We start from the raw sequence: 13,039 nt of genomic DNA, 5'->3' as shown, positions 1-13,039 counted from the left end.
TTGGTTAAGCAGGATGTATTTTCATTTTTAAGAAAATCTTCCTGTAACAGGTAGGTTTATTCAATTCTCTTAAAAAATTGGTGGGATTCTTTTTAAGTATCCTTTCCAAAGCAACAGTTACATAATTGGAATATTGGATTCAGTATAAAAAATGTAGTTCCTAGTTAATGCTGTTTGCGTATGATCATGATTAAAGATTAGGATAGTCTTCACATTTCCAAGCAAGATCCAGTTTTAAAAGCTTCTTCTTTCCAAACCCCTAATAACAGCCATTTGAGAGTAAAGCAGAGCATTACATCACCCCAATGAAGCTGTAGGTTTCATTACATGCACCAACAAATCTACATGGCTACCTTATGCATTCCACTTTTACAGATTTTATACCTATTATACCAAACAGTATTTTAAACACTGACATATAAACTCCCTAATAAGATAAAGCAAAGACAAAAGTGTTTATCTTATTAGAAACAAGATACACCATCACTTATAGTCTTCAAACATTATTGCACTTTAACTTTCATAATGTGACAATGCATTCATGGAACAATCTGCAGACAACTAAATTTAACAGACAAATTAAAGAACACTTTTAAGCAGACATGACTGTCCTAAATTGTTTATTAGGTAAGAATTTTACAAACATTACTTTGATTAGCGGTAACGGTGGAGCTGGAGAGTATTGCGTCTTCTCCATGCCGCACGGCGGGAACCACCAATAGTGTGGTGGAACTTGTGACCCTTTCCAAGGCCACGGCTCTTTCGGCCTGCAGATGTCAGCCCTCGCATCTCCCTGTGCTTGTGGACTGGTTTGGTGATCCACTGGGTATCAGGATTTCTTCTGATAGCTTTATGGAATGGATCAATGAGGATAACCTCAAAAAATTTGTATGTGGAATCTTCACCAACCCAATAAGAATTCAAGACTCTTAGAGCCCCGCAGTGACGTCCAGCTCGCTCCTGTAATAGGAAAAAAAGGCTCAAGGTCAGCCTGTTTCCCACAGTAGGAAATTAAGAAAAATCCCCTTTAGTTTACCATACCAGACAAGAAACTGACTAGGGCTGTTCACTTAGCTACCTGAATATTTGCTAAGCATCTTCCCAGAGGCTAGGACCCCAAATATGAGTAAGACTTACTACAATAAACACATGAAACCTTATTTGAAACCACTGCCTATTATCACCCTCTCCTTGACCAAGGCACAAATGTTAGTAATATCTAACAAAATTTAGGAACCTAGTCCTTTTCTAAGACAACTGAGGGGTCAGCGAACTTTTCATACAGAACCTTAATAATGAGTGTATTATTTTAGGCTCTGCATGGTCACAATGGTCTCTTTAATATAAAATGTCTTTGTCTTTTCTTTTAAAAATAAAAAATTTTCAGTTTACAGAAGGCAACAAACCCTTGTTTATCAACCTCTGGGAGAGCATAGCTTCATTTACTAACCCAGAAAGACAACTTACAACTGAACATTCGAAATTAGCCATATGAACAAATGCACAGCCTCTGTACACCTGGGGAGGTATGTTCTTCAAAACAAAGTTTACTTCCCTTCAAAAGCTTAGGTTCCAAGGCTCACACTAACCTTAAAACACATTCCATTACACACAAGCAAAGACACATTAAAAACAAAGACTTTGACAGCAACACTTTACAAAGGTCCTCAAACGCTTCTCCACCATTTCCAGATGACTGATACAACTGCTGAAAAATCACTTACCTCTGCAACAGACTGAAGGCTTCGTGCAAACTTGAGCTGATTAACACCGTGATGGACAGGCTTGCCGTAGGTAGCACCCTTAGGAACCGGGCGTTTGCGGCCACCACGACGCACACGAATCCGATATATGACATAACCTATACAAACACATTTACAGTGGTCTTATAAAAGCCAGACGGACGAAGACTCACTAACTTGCTACTAAATGCTGCAATGTCCAATGTATTTTGGGCTGTAAGCCAAATACTACATACCTGAAGATAAAATAAATGACCACTTGAGACTTACTCTAAAAACACACACATTCCACTGTTTTTCGAAGTACTTTGTGACACAAGAAGACTAACTTCTCATTCCCACTCTACACGGAGATATATAAATACCAGTCTTCTAGCATTTCCCCAGGAAGACAATTTTATCCAAGGATCCAGACAGACTACTCACCTTGCTTGGCCTTGTACCCCAGCCTGCGCGCTTTATCGGGCCGGGTTGGGCGGGGGGCCCTGTGGAGCGCAGAGAGCTGGCGGTACTGCCAGCAGCGCACCCTGAGAAGAAAGCGCATTACATCGGACTGCTTCTTCCTCCATAGCTCCTGGATGTACTTGTAAGCGCCCATCTTGGCCTACCTTTGAGCTAAAAAAAACACCGTGATGCATTTAAAATATGAGACGATCGCGTCCGTCCATCTTAGTTCCCCACCAGCCACAAGAAAACCACTGAAGCTGAAAACGTCTCTCCGTGAGCTGCAGGAATAGCTGCGCCCTAGGAAACAGCTCTGTCACCTCTGCGACCCTAGCGCGGAACAGCGCCAAGAAGGGTCTCGGTACATTTTTGTTTGATGAATGAATGGCACCAGACCTGAGCACTGAGGAGGGCCGCTGAATGCGGCAGTCGGTGTCCCCTAGGGCCTGGCCTGCAAAGAAACCTCGCCGATACCATAGGTTAAGGTGCTGCGGCCGTTATCCCCGAAGAATGTCTCGAGGAAAATCCACTACTGCACTCAATCCACAGGCCTCGCTTTAGGACCCTCTAGGCCCGGCCTTCCTTTCCTCAGCCCCATGCTTCCTTTTCATTCACGTTACAGGGCCCGCTCGAATTCGCGCCGCCATCACATCACCACCCCAGCCCGCCTCGGGAGCCGCCTCTCCAAGCCCGCGCAGCCCCGCATCCCGATCGAACTCGCGCCGCACAGGACACAGAAGGAGCTCCAAGGACGCAGGGTCCCCGAGTCTGGATGGCTGAAGCGAACTGAGATGAGCGGCGGATGCAACAGCGAATACCAGCAACACAGCCTACCTGATGGCTGCCGCCCGACGGAAAGGAAAGAGCCTTTCTCCCACAATCCTTTTTGGGCTCCTCCCCCTCAGCGGCGAGCCTCTTTCCGGTGGTAAGCTTCGGGTCTCACGGCCTCATGGGACATGTAGTTCCGGGAGCGAGCCTGGTGGGCGGAGTTCGGCCCGGATTGGACGCAGCCTCCCTTATTATCCCACCCCTCTGGTGCTCAGGATCTGAGTTTAAGACGCAGGGGCGGCTCAAAGAGCGAGAGTCCTTGGTTAGGCCTCGGCTGGCCGGCGTCCGCGTCGGTCTTGCAGGGGAGGAGGCAAGTTGGGGGCGGGGCTCACGTGGCCGAAACCCGTCGTGGAGCCACTCTGCGGAAGCACCGCGTCTTTGGAGCCTGTGGAGGTGTTAAGGTTTGTGTCTTGAGGTACAGAGAACAGCTTAACGCGCCTCAGGCTCCTCACCTGGGGAGTCGCGGCGGGTACCCCAGTGCGGCGCTATCTATCCCCCTTATCCCACTAGCTGCACCCCAGCAAGCCAAATAACACGCTCGTGCTGTCAGGGCTTCACGGGTCGGGGCGCGCGCCCCGCCTTCGGGCTTCAGCCTCTGCAGGCCCGGGCTCCGGGGGATTTTACCCTAAAGTAGGGTCAGAGGGTGGGGAACTGGTGGGGTTAGAGAGGGGTGCGCGGGTGGCTCGGCGCCTTTCCATTTTCGTGCCTTTCCTGCCGACTTGGTCCCAGATTTGCTACGTCAGAACCAGTTTTTTGTTTGTTTGTTTTAAAGAAAGGCAAAATATTTTTATGCCAAGACCTGGTTTGCAGGTGCGAGTGTTTGGGGAAGAAATGCCGAGAAAATGCTGGCGTTTTGGGTTGAGTTATTATTTTTTTTTTTTAAAGATTTTATTTATTTACCTGACAGATCACAAGTAGGCAGAGAAGCAGGCACAGAAGCAGGCAGAGAGAGAGGAGGAAGCAGGCTCCCCGCCGAGCAGAGAGCCCGATGCGGGACTTGATCCCAGGACCCCGGGATCATGACCCGAGCTGAAGGCAGAGGCCCTAGCCCACTGAGCCACCCAGGCGCCCCGGGGGTTGAGTTATTTTATTGAGAAACATTTAACCAGTTTTTTGCGTCTCCAGAATATTTTCATTTTTGATGCAGTCATGTAGTTTACCTTCTAACTTATTAGCGGGGTTTTCCCTCCCCTCCTATTTCCCTTTTTTTTTTTTTTTTTTCCCCAAATTGTAGCTTTACCATTGCAGGAATCCTCACATGGTTCATTGGTTTATTCATCAAATATTAATGAAATGCCTAATACGTGCCAGATAGTGTCCCAGCTGCTGGGGGATGCAGCAATAGTGAACGCAGAAATTCTAGCTTTCTTGGAAATGGGCAATAAACATAAATAAGATACATATTATGTTCGGTAAAAAGTACTAATGACAAACGTTAAGGGAAGAGAAAGGAGAGTGTTGGCGGGGCGGGGGTGGGGTCAGAATTTTGGATGAAATATTCGGGATTAGTCTTCTTGAGAAATAACGTTTGAGAAAAACCCGGAAAAATGTGAACCTTGGAGATTTGGGCTGATTTCAGTCAAAAGGAAAATTGCCAAGGCTGGAGTATGCCTTGATTCAAACAGAAACAGCAAGGAGGCAGTGTGGCAGGAATGAACCATAAGGTTTCCCTAGCAGATGACATGAGAGCGATGGAGGTTCTTAGGTTTTCACACTGCCTGAGATCAGAAACTATTGGAAGATTTTAAGCAGAAGGGTGACTTCTTGTGACTTACATTTTTAAAGGATTATTGGGATTGCAGTTTTGAGCCTAAAAGAAGGGAAAAAGTTGGGGGCGCCTGGATGGCTCAGTGGCTTAAAGCCGCTGCCTTCGGCTCAGGTCATGATCCCAGGGTCCTGGGATTGAGCCCCACATCAGGCTCTCTGCTCTGCAGGGAGCCTGCTTCCTCCTCTCTCTCTGCCTGCCTCTCTGCCTACCTGTGATTTCTCTCTCTCTGTCAAATAAATAAAATCTTAAAAAAGAAAAAAAAATTAAAAAAAAAGTTTAAAAAAAGAAGGGAAAAAGTTGAAGCAGAGAGACTAGGAAGTTGTATTAGTTTCTTTTTGCTAATTACAGCATACTTAATATATCACAAATATATTGTCTTACACCGGTCAGAAATCTCTGTAGGCTAAAATCAGATTGCTGTGTTCCTTTTAGAGAAGCTAGGGGAGAATCCGTTTGCTTGCTTTTTCCACCTTTTTTTTTTTTTTTTTTTAAGATTTTACTTATTTATATGAGAGGAGGGGGGTAGGTACCAGTGCAGGGAGAAGAGCAGAGGGAGAGAGACAAGCCAGTTCCACATAGGAGGGCAAAGTGGGTTAAGGGGCCAGTCCAATGATCCTGAGACCATGACCCTAGCCAAAACCAAGAGTGAGATGCTCAACCAACCGAACCACCCAGGTGCCCCTGCTATTCCCAGCTTTTAGAGGCCACCAGCATTTTTTGGCTTCTGACCCCTTCGTTCATTTTCAAAGCCAGCAGTATAGCATCTTTGTACTCTCTGTTTCTCTTTCTGACACACTTCTCTCCTTATAAAGATACATGTGATTACACTGGATCTACCCAGATAGTCCAGTATAGTCTCCCCATCTCAAGGGTCTTAATTTAATCACAGCTGCAAAGTTCCTGGTACTTTGTAAAATAAAATACTCACAGGTTTTGGGGATTATCACATAGATATCCTTAAGAGACCAGGTGAGAGAAGTTGGTTCCTCTGATCACTTCATTAGTGGACCTGGTAAGTAAGTGGTCCAGTCCTGGATGTGTTCCAAAGGTGGTGGCTTTACTGGTGGATCAGATGTGGGATATAAAAAGAAAAATGAGTCAATGATTGGCTATAAAAAATTAATTAATTAAAAAAATAAAGGGATGCCTGGCTGGCTCAGTGGGTAGAGCATATGACTTTTTCTTTTTTTAAGGCTTTATTTATTTATTTGACAGTGAGATCACAAGTAGGCAGAGAGGCATGCGGGAGGGGCGGGGAGCAGGCTCCCTGCTGAACAGAGAGCCCAATTCGGGGCTCCATCCCAGGACCCTGGGATCATGACCTGAGCTGAAGGCAGAGGCTTCACCCAGGTGCCTCTAGAGCATGTGACTCTTGATCTCGGGGTCGAGTTTGAACCACATGTTGGGCATAGAGATTACTTTTAAAAAATGACTACAAAGTTGGATGAATCATTTGGAAAGGAGTTCTGGCAATGCAAATAATTTCTGCTAATTCCTTAATTAGTTTTTGCCGTTTTTTTTTTTTTTTTTAAAGATTTTATTTATTTATTTGACAGAGAGAGATCACAAGTAGGCAGAGAGGCAGGCAGAGAGAGAGAGGAGGAAGCAGGCTCCCTGCCAAGCAGAGAGCCCGATGCAGGACTCGATCCCAGGCTCCTGAGATCATGACCCGAGCTGAAGGCAGCGGCTTAACCCACTGAGCCACCCAGGCGCCCCTAGTTTTTGCCGTTTTGTTTCTTCATTTGCAATTTGCAGTTTCTTAGTAGTTTTGTAAGATTTGGATTGGTATTTTCAATTGACTCTGAGATTGCTGAGGGCGGGTATCATTTCTGGTTTTGCCCTCCTAGTTTGTTCCTCATGAGTGGCATTATAGTAAGACCTCAGTAAATATTTAATGAATAAAAGAATGGTAAGCTAGAATCTGCTCATTATATTTTATTATGTGCAGTATTGTTTACAAAACCTTTTAAATGTATGTTTATGTAAAATTATTCATATATGGATAAGTGTTGCGCACAGTACCTGCTGTTTGCATAAATACACAGTGTAAAAGTTTTCTCCATGCGAGGCTTCATAATATGATTATAACATCTCTCTGTGATGTTAAGTGTTTCAGTATTAATATTGTTTTAGTAGCATAAAAAAAAGTTGTGTTTAACTTATAAAAGTAGAATGATTTCCTTAGAAAAATAGAAGTATTGGCAGTTTTGAGCAGCTGTTTCTGATAGCTCTTTAAAGGGGTTATTGACCAAGCTCAGTGTTTTCCGCAGGAATGGATCAAGTCATGTTTTTATTCTCTAGAAACATTATTGATTAGCCTGGAAAGCAAAGCAATATGCAGTTAAGACTGCATTGGATTTTGCCTGTTAAGGCTGTTCTCTCAAGTCTTTTATATCAGATGAGGATTAATAGGTCACAGATTGAATTTTATTGTTCAGCAGTTACTTAGGATAGGGACTAAGTAGTACTAAGTAGTTCTAACTAGTGCTGTACAGTAAGCACTAACTGGGGGTGCCTGGGTGGCTCAGTCAGTTAAGTGTCTAACTCTTCAGCCCAGATCTTGATCTCAGGGTTATGAGTTCAAGCCCTGCATTGGGCTCAAAGCTGAGTGTGGAGGCTACTAAAAAACATTAGATACTATTAAAAAAAATTAATACTTTTATTAGCAGGTTGTTAACCTTCAGCTTTAAGTAATTTTGTTTCCCACTTGACAATGACTTAGAACCTAGAGTGTTTCAGCTGTGCTTTGATTAATCATATTTATCCTTTCATCTTTGTTTTGTTTTTAATGGTATAAAATATTTAACATGGATTATTCTGTTTTATCTTGCTTCTTTCCTTATGAAATGCCTTAAAATCCTTACCAAGTGTTTGAGTACCCTCTGTTCAATTATTTTTACTGTTTGCCTTTGATGGAGATTCTCTGATAGACTAAAATAACTCCCCCAGTTTATTTATACACACACACATACACTGAAAGTAGTGTGTATCTTTAACACACTTCATCTGCTAATCCTATTAGCAGTGAGTCATCAAAGTGTAATTGTAGTATGCCACTTTTAGTTATTTATATAGTTTTTAAAGATCTTATTTATTTATTTGACAGAGAAAGACAGCAAGAGAGGGAACATAAGCAGTGGGAGTGGGAGATGGAGAAGTAGGCTTCCCGAGGAGCAGGGAGCCTAGTGCGGGCTCAATCCCAGGACCCTGGGACCATGACCCAAGTTGAAGGCAGACACTTAACGACTGAGCCACCTAGGCACTGCAGTAGTATGACACTTTTAAAGCAAGTATATTAAGACCACTTCCTAAGAGTGGAGTATTCGATTGGGATTTCTCAGGATTCTGTTGGTTTCAGCATTTTCCCAGTTTGCTGGAGTCCCCAGAACTCATATTTGCCTCTCTTTTATGGGGAGTCTATTGCTGTTAATAATTGGGTTGTTTTTTCCTTTTAACTATCTAGTTCACTTAACTGCAGCATGTACCTGCCCTTTTAAAGCACTTGTGTTTGTTTGAAGATTGATATGATCTGTGGTAAAGGGCCATTTTCTTATTGAACAGGAAAAGAAGAGAAGGTAAGGTATTTAGAAATTCTGCAGGGACTAAACCATTTTCAGGGGATGGGAAATAACAATAAAAAAATTAGAATTTAGATTCCAGTAGCAACCTTTTCTGACAACGGAATTGCTCTATGCTGCCATCATTTTTCTTATCTGACAGATTTCTTTTTTATCCTTTTGGTTGGTGGCGTGGTTAAGTGGCAACTTCCTTTAAATTTTAACTATTGTCATTAAAAACGCTTTGAAAGAAAGATTCAATGATATCATATACTTATAGGAGATCACAAAATGCAAAAAGAGTAGAATCCTACAATCAATGAGATGACATTAGATTAATCATAAATTCAGGTGTAGAAAACCTTTTAAAATAGTCCATAGCTGCTGACATAGGAGATATCATACCATAGATGATCAGTGTGTCACAGAGCTCTCCTCTTACAAATAAAGGCTGAGAATTTTTCTATTGCAGTTATGTTGAAAATATATTTTAAAAAATGGTGCCTGGCTGGATCAGTTGGTAGAGCATGCAACTCTTAATCTCGGGGTCATGAGTTTGAGTCCCACATTGGGCATAGAGATGACTTTAAATATTTAAAAAGTAAATATAATATATATGTATTTGTGTGTGGGGGGTATATATATATATCCCTTAAGAGAAGTAGTTCTCATAGAAATAAGTGATAAGTATTCTTGGGAAGATTTGGAAGGACCCCAGACATGCCACCAGAAAATAATGGCTACATTGCATTAAGTGATGATTATTTCTCTACTGGTAAATGTACTGTACTCCTCTGGAAATGAGTGCTGTGTTACTACTGTGCTGCAATAATGGTAGCAATAAAATTTTTCCTGTCAGCAGGTTGGTGTTGTGGCTAATTTAGGTTATAAAAATTACAGACTTTTGGGGGGACCTGGATGGTTCAGTCAGTTAAGCATCTGCCATTAGCTCAGGTCATGATCATAGGGTCCAGGGATTCAGCCCCCCATCAGGCTCCCTGCTCAGCGGGGAATCTGCTTCTGCCTTTTCCTCTGCCTGCCGCTCCCCCTGCTTGTTCTCTCTCTCTCTTTCTGTCAAATAAGTAAGTAAAATCTTTTTTTTTTTTTTAAGACTTTATTTATTTATTTGACAGAGAGATCACAAGTAGGCAGAGAGAGAGGGGGAAGAAGCCCCCCACCAAGCAGAGAGCCTGATGTGGGGTTCGATCGCAGCACTCTGAGATCATGACCTAATCTGAAGGCAGAGGCTTAACCTACTGAGCCACCCAGGCACCCAATAAATAAAATCTTAAAAAAAAAAAAAAGCATGACTCAAAAAGAAGCATGAAGAAGAGAGCCTAGTTTTTCACTCTCCTGAGAAAAGACGGATGGCATTAATAGCATTAATGTTTCTCTAAAAAATCATGTCCATTCTCTATCCAAATTTTTGTCTTCATGCCTCCTTAAATTTTTGTTTGAATGTTGGGCTTTTTCCAGGTAAATATTGATGAGCAGGCAGTGTCTTTCAAGGATTTGTTTCATCTAGGATTTGATTTAGATTTCTGTAGATTTAGTGTTGAAATATTCTTTGAATAAAATGTGTGTGTTTTTTTAAAAGAAACATGTATTTGTATCTACATGTATTCTTGTGCTTATCTAGATTACCTCTGCAAAAATGTGTAAGAAACTGGTAACACTGATTGCTCTAAAGGAGCAAATGGGAGACTAGGAATGGGGTTTGGAAGGCTATGCCTTATTGTATATATCCTTTTTTATTTTTGGCATTTCCCCCTGCATATGTATGACTTATTTAAACATAGAAAAAAGGAAAACCGGTTGATTCAAACAGTATACAGTTTCACAGATCTTTTATTCTTTTCACAGTGGTATATCCTGAGAGAAGATGGGAAAGGGCTGCAAGGTTGTGGTCTGTGGCTTGTTATCTGTGGGGAAAACGGCAATTTTGGAGCAGCTTCTTTATGGGAATCATACTATTGGTAAGATTATTTTTCTCTAGTTTCTCTGTAGGTTCTGGGAACTGTTCAGGGTCTTTTGTTGGCCATGCTAACCTAAAGATGGGTAATGGTATTAAAGTGAGGTATAATCCATAAGGACTAACAGGTTGAAGTCAACAGAAACTGAAAAGCAGGGGAAGTAGGGGAAAGAAAAAAATAATATTTGTTATGGAAATTCAGGAGTATTTGCTGTAAGTTACAACAGGTAAGAAAACAAATGTGTATGTGCATATGTAGTTTCCCATGTATTTACATAATAAATAGTGGTGTTGGAGTCATAGAATCACTGACCTAAGAATACACTGAACAATGATCTGTCATTCAAGTTTCAAACAGGACTTTCCAATTCTGCTATAAAAGTTTGAAAAATGGAAGAAACTCTTATTTGCTCTAATATGACCTAATTTTATGAATTGGATTTTCACATTCATTTTTCCATTCATTGAGTTAAATAATTAGTAAATACTTGCGGTATGATACAGGCTGTAATGAGACCTTTTGAAAGTGCAGAATTGAAGTAGACCATATCTCTGTCTTTTTAAGGAGATCATCGTTTAATAAGGAATATAGACATTACAGGTTAGAATGAAATGAGTGTTTGTTAGATAAGTGGAACCATGGATCTTCAAAGTATTTATCTCTAGCAAGTAGCTCAGAGCACATTTCTTTTATTGACCCATCTTGATGGGTCTTGATGATCTTTTATTGACCCGTCTTCTCTTGCAGCTTCCCAAAATAATAGTTAACAATTTTGGTTAACTCCATATTTGGTTTTTATTATGATGCCAGTGCCTGCAGTTCTCAAACTTTTTGAGAATTTTTGGTTTCAGAATCCCCCTGTCACAAACACTGCACTATGGTTTCTCTCCCGCCCTTTTTTTTTCTCTTTTAGAGAAGGGGAAAGGGGCAAAGGGAGAGGGAGAGACAAAATCTTAAGCAGGTTCCAGGTGGTGCTCCATCTCACAACTCTAGGATCATGACCCGAGCCAAAATCAGGAGTCAGATGCTTACCTGACTGAGCCACCCAGAGCCCCCGCACTATTGATTCTTAAATTTTTTTTACCTCCCAATTCTAATTTATGCCTGTGCAAAAATAAATTATGTCCAGGGGATAAAATCTCTTTATCCTCTTAAAATCCCAAACAGGTTTTGTTTATGTAGGCTTTATCATTCAATATTTTTACTGTGTTAGAAATTAAAACTGAGGAATTTTTAAAAATACTCATTTATTGCTTAAAATAATAAACCTGTTATATGCTAAGATAACATTTTTATGAAAAGTAATTATATTTTCAAAAAAAGTAAGAGAATGAGCATTGATTTACATTTTGAAAAATCTAATGTTCAGCTTACTATAAAGCAGTCAGATTATCATATCTACTTGCTTTTGTATTTAATCAGTTGTGGTATATTTTTTTTAGTTGAAATATATGAAGAAAACTTGCCTCACACAGATAAATCATTGGAAGAAGTAGGAGTATGTTATAGCCTTTCCAGATAATTTTGGGTATTCTTTGCTATTTCACTAAAACTCAGTAAGTGATGTTTACTTAAAGCTTATTGGAAACCATATTAGTAAACTTTTCCTATTCTATTGATCTATCTTGAACTATAAATGGGATTTTTACCCAGTACTGGTTTTTAAACATCATGAATTGGTCATTTGAAAAATACTGGCTCACTGAGATAAGCAGATCTTCCAAATAATATTTATTAATATCGTCACCAATCTTATCAGTATTAAGAAGCTATCAAGTTCGTGGTGATGGGTACAATTCTTATTTTCACTCAGAAGCCCAAATTTTATCATTGACAACAAATATTGCCAGTTACATTTCTCAAAAATGATAAGCTCCCCTTATTCATTTTTAGAAAACATCTATCAAATACCCCAAATAACATAGTTTTCCTGTCCTTCCTTCTTTAAAAAAAAAAATTGGCTAGTTCAATCTGCAACTCAAACACAAGAGCTTTTCCTCCAATTACCACAATTCATCATGCAGAATACTTTATACATTAATGACACAGAATATTTAAAAATGTAAATGTGTATACTCAAGATTTGAGATTTAAAATATGTAAATTTTTACTGATTTGTCAAGGACATTCTTTTTTTCTTTTAAGATTTTATTTATTTATTTGACAGAGAGAGAGATCACAAATAGGCAGAGAGGCATGCAGAGAGAGGGGGGGGAAGCAGGCGCCCCGCTGAGCAGAGAGCCTGATGTGGGACTCGATCTCAGGACCCTGAGATCATGACCTGAGCCAAAGGCAGAAGCTTAACCTATTGAGCCACCCAGGTGCCCCTGTCAAGGACATTCTTATGTTGGCTTTTTCCCCCCCAAATGGCAAGTATGAGGTGGTGAAGAATGCTACTACTAATAAATACACTTGGTGCTCTGCCTTGATTTGTCCTAATGCACCAGCAGATTTACCCACCTTTGTTTTCACACCATCAGTGCAAATGTCAACACAGTGGAAAAGACAAATGTCTTTGATCATTATGAAAATAGTTTGGTGTACATGGATTCCCTGAAAGGAGACACTGAGGGATCTTTAGACCACACTTTAAGAACTGCTGGTGCATGTAAATTTTCTCAGCTGAGCAATAGTTTGTACTATGATTGTTTCTTTTCTTTATTTTAATTTTTCTGAAGGCTGATATTTGCTTTGTCATTTCTTTAGTTTTATTCTTTTGCTAATTCT

The 13,039-nt window shown here is 40.8% G+C and overlaps 2 protein-coding genes across 9 annotated transcripts in view; one reads left to right on the top strand and one right to left on the bottom strand.

Moving 5' to 3' along the window:
- Positions 1-603: 603 nt before the first annotated feature.
- Positions 604-3,090, bottom strand: RPL15 (ribosomal protein L15). Its single transcript, XM_044252555.1, has 4 exons — positions 3,021-3,090; positions 2,169-2,357; positions 1,725-1,861; positions 604-960 (listed from the first exon to the last, which is right to left on the bottom strand). Exons 2-4 carry the CDS (start codon positions 2,338-2,340, stop codon positions 655-657), a joined length of 615 nt encoding a protein of 204 aa, XP_044108490.1. The 5' UTR covers positions 2,341-2,357; positions 3,021-3,090; the 3' UTR covers positions 604-654.
- A 75-nt stretch (positions 3,091-3,165) lies between these two features.
- The window catches only part of NKIRAS1 (NFKB inhibitor interacting Ras like 1), a 70,243-nt gene continuing 60,369 nt past the window's right edge, over positions 3,166-13,039 (top strand). For 2 of the 8 annotated variants that reach the window (XM_044252547.1, XM_044252548.1), the window contains exons 1-2: positions 3,167-3,415; positions 10,203-10,315. In XM_044252547.1, coding sequence (XP_044108482.1) covers positions 10,222-10,315 — 94 coding nt within the window. In that variant the 5' untranslated portion in view covers positions 3,167-3,415; positions 10,203-10,221. Of the gene's footprint in view, positions 3,416-10,202; positions 10,316-13,039 lie in introns of all 8 variants that reach the window. The other 6 variants (XM_044252551.1, XM_044252549.1, XM_044252546.1 and 3 more) reach the window with 5 other exon arrangements.

The sequence above is a fragment of the Neovison vison genome, chromosome 6 (assembly GCF_020171115.1).
Source record: "Neovison vison isolate M4711 chromosome 6, ASM_NN_V1, whole genome shotgun sequence".
Classification (NCBI taxonomy): domain Eukaryota; kingdom Metazoa; phylum Chordata; class Mammalia; order Carnivora; family Mustelidae; genus Neogale; species Neogale vison.
Note: the sequence above shows the minus strand (reverse complement) of the source record. Positions and strands in the feature narration are given on the sequence as shown.

Coding starts and splice junctions, on each gene's coding strand:
- RPL15 (XM_044252555.1), bottom strand. CDS start 2,340: ATGGGCGCTTACAAGTACATCCAGGAGCTATGGAGGAAGAAGCAGTCC. Junction 1,862..2,168: donor GGGGTACAAGGCCAAGCAAG/GTGAGTAGTCTG, acceptor GTGTTTGTATAG/GTTATGTCATATATCGGATT. Junction 961..1,724: donor GCCTTCAGTCTGTTGCAGAG/GTAAGTGATTTT, acceptor TTCCTATTACAG/GAGCGAGCTGGACGTCACTG.